We start from the raw sequence: 1,884 nt of genomic DNA on the forward strand, positions 1-1,884 counted from the left end.
GGAAACATGGAGGATAGCGTGGTTAGCGACGCAACGACTGCAACGCAATAATGGGATACGATAAAAACATTAGAGTCACAATTAAAAAGATCCCAGTTTCTCTTGGGTGGTAATTATACACATTTCTATGATGTTACAACTTTTTTTATTTCATTACATCTTTTATTTACTTAATGTTAATATTTATAAACACATTTTATTCTACTTTATTTTGCACATTTAAACAATTTTTTATCTTAATTTGACATTTTCACTTTGTTTTTTAATACTTATGTTTATATAATTGTTTGTAATGGAGTAACCGATACAAAACCCAATTTCTCAACGGGGTAAATACATTATTTTGCTTTATCTGTGTTTTCTTTTAATCTTTTATTACATTACTGAAGCAGAGTTTATAAAAGGTGGCTAAAGAGGGCTTTTCATTTGAAACTGAAAACAAATAAATTCTCTTAATTTTATGTTTTTGACTATATTGTACAGATATAGGAACGTGGCCCAGGCACTAGCATTCCAGCTCTAAATTGAAACAAGTAATGATATTAAAGTGTGTTTTTGGTTTGCTAACACACACACACACACACACACACACTCACTGCTTTCTCTTACCGTACGGAGCCCGACCGGCCAGCGGGTTGAGGAGCGGTGTGGGATTCGAGCCTCCGTCCCTCCGACTCCGATCCGCTAACGCAGGGAAGTCCGACAGATCCAACCCCGTCACATTCTCACTGCCGTCTATACACACACACACACACACACACACACACACACACACACACACACACACACACACACACACACACACACACACACACACACACACACACACACACACACACAGATACTTCGTGCATCAGCCAAAGGAAAGGAAATACAAAACAAACGTATTAAATGTGTTTTTTATGTACCTGTGCCGTTGAAGATGTTGTTGGATAGGGAGCTGTTCATGTTGTACCCTGGATTCCTGTTCACACCAAACCCCGACATACTGACACACAAACAGAGACACAATAAAGGATTAGTTTGATACTTTCATCTTAAAGAAACAGGAGCTTTATGTTTTACAAGTGCATCAATTAATAAGACTTGTAAAACATGCTTTTATTTTACTAAATATTAAGCTTTCATCCATATTTGTTGTTGTTTATCCTAAAACTTTGCTTTAAAAGCTGCTCACCTCGAAAGCACATATTAAATAACTAAAATTAAGTATAGAAAACAAAATGAGAATAATAGAAATATCAGTAAATGATGAATGCATATATTAAAATGACCTGTTTATGGTGAAGGGCTGCCGTGCTTGCTGCTGTTTGGGCATCCCGATGATGCTGGGTGACGACCGGCTGGGACTGCCCATGCTGCTGCTCCTGCCGCCGCCCCCCCTCTCCACTCCCACACCCCCCATCCCCCCCGACTGCGCCGTGGGACCCCCGACCTGCTGGCTGTGGTTCAGGACGCTCCGGGTGTTCATCGGCAGAATCCCCCTGCAGAGAGAAGAGGGAGAAACAACGTGAGGAGGGGCAGCGGGATGTGAAGTATGGAGGTTTACGGGACTAATGTAATAATATAACTTATAACTGGACTTGTCTTCACGCTTTTGAATTATAATACATTTGATTTCTAAGCGCTTTTTCCGGTGCTCAGACACTTTACAGTCGTGATAAAAAATAAATAAAATAGAAAAATTAAAAGTTGGACTAAAATATTAAAACGGAAACAACATAAAGCTGCTCAGCCCCGAGCCTGTTTTCAGGTCTCAGACTCGAAAATGACATTCCCCGAACACATGACCATATCTTCACTTCTAACAGGGGAACATTAATAATCTTTTTTCTCAAAGACAATGATAAAACCTGTGAGTGGATGTAGGAGAGTCAGAATCAA

General features: G+C 39.6%; 1 protein-coding gene across 1 annotated transcript; it reads right to left on the reverse strand.

Moving 5' to 3' along the window:
• Positions 1–6: 6 nt before the first annotated feature.
• LOC104948784 (CCR4-NOT transcription complex subunit 2-like) lies at positions 7–1,497 on the reverse strand (the record flags this gene model as incomplete). Its single annotated transcript, XM_010775010.1, has 4 exons — positions 1,275–1,497; positions 909–988; positions 610–735; positions 7–37 (listed from the first exon to the last, which is right to left on the reverse strand). Coding segments are annotated over exons 1-4 (434 nt in total), but the record flags the coding sequence as incomplete, so codon positions are not given.
• Between the last annotated feature and the right edge of the window lie 387 nt (positions 1,498–1,884).

The sequence above is a fragment of the Notothenia coriiceps genome, unplaced genomic scaffold, assembly GCF_000735185.1.
Source record: "Notothenia coriiceps isolate Sejong01 unplaced genomic scaffold, NC01 NC01_scaffold00015096, whole genome shotgun sequence".
NCBI classification, from domain to species: domain Eukaryota; kingdom Metazoa; phylum Chordata; class Actinopteri; order Perciformes; family Nototheniidae; genus Notothenia; species Notothenia coriiceps.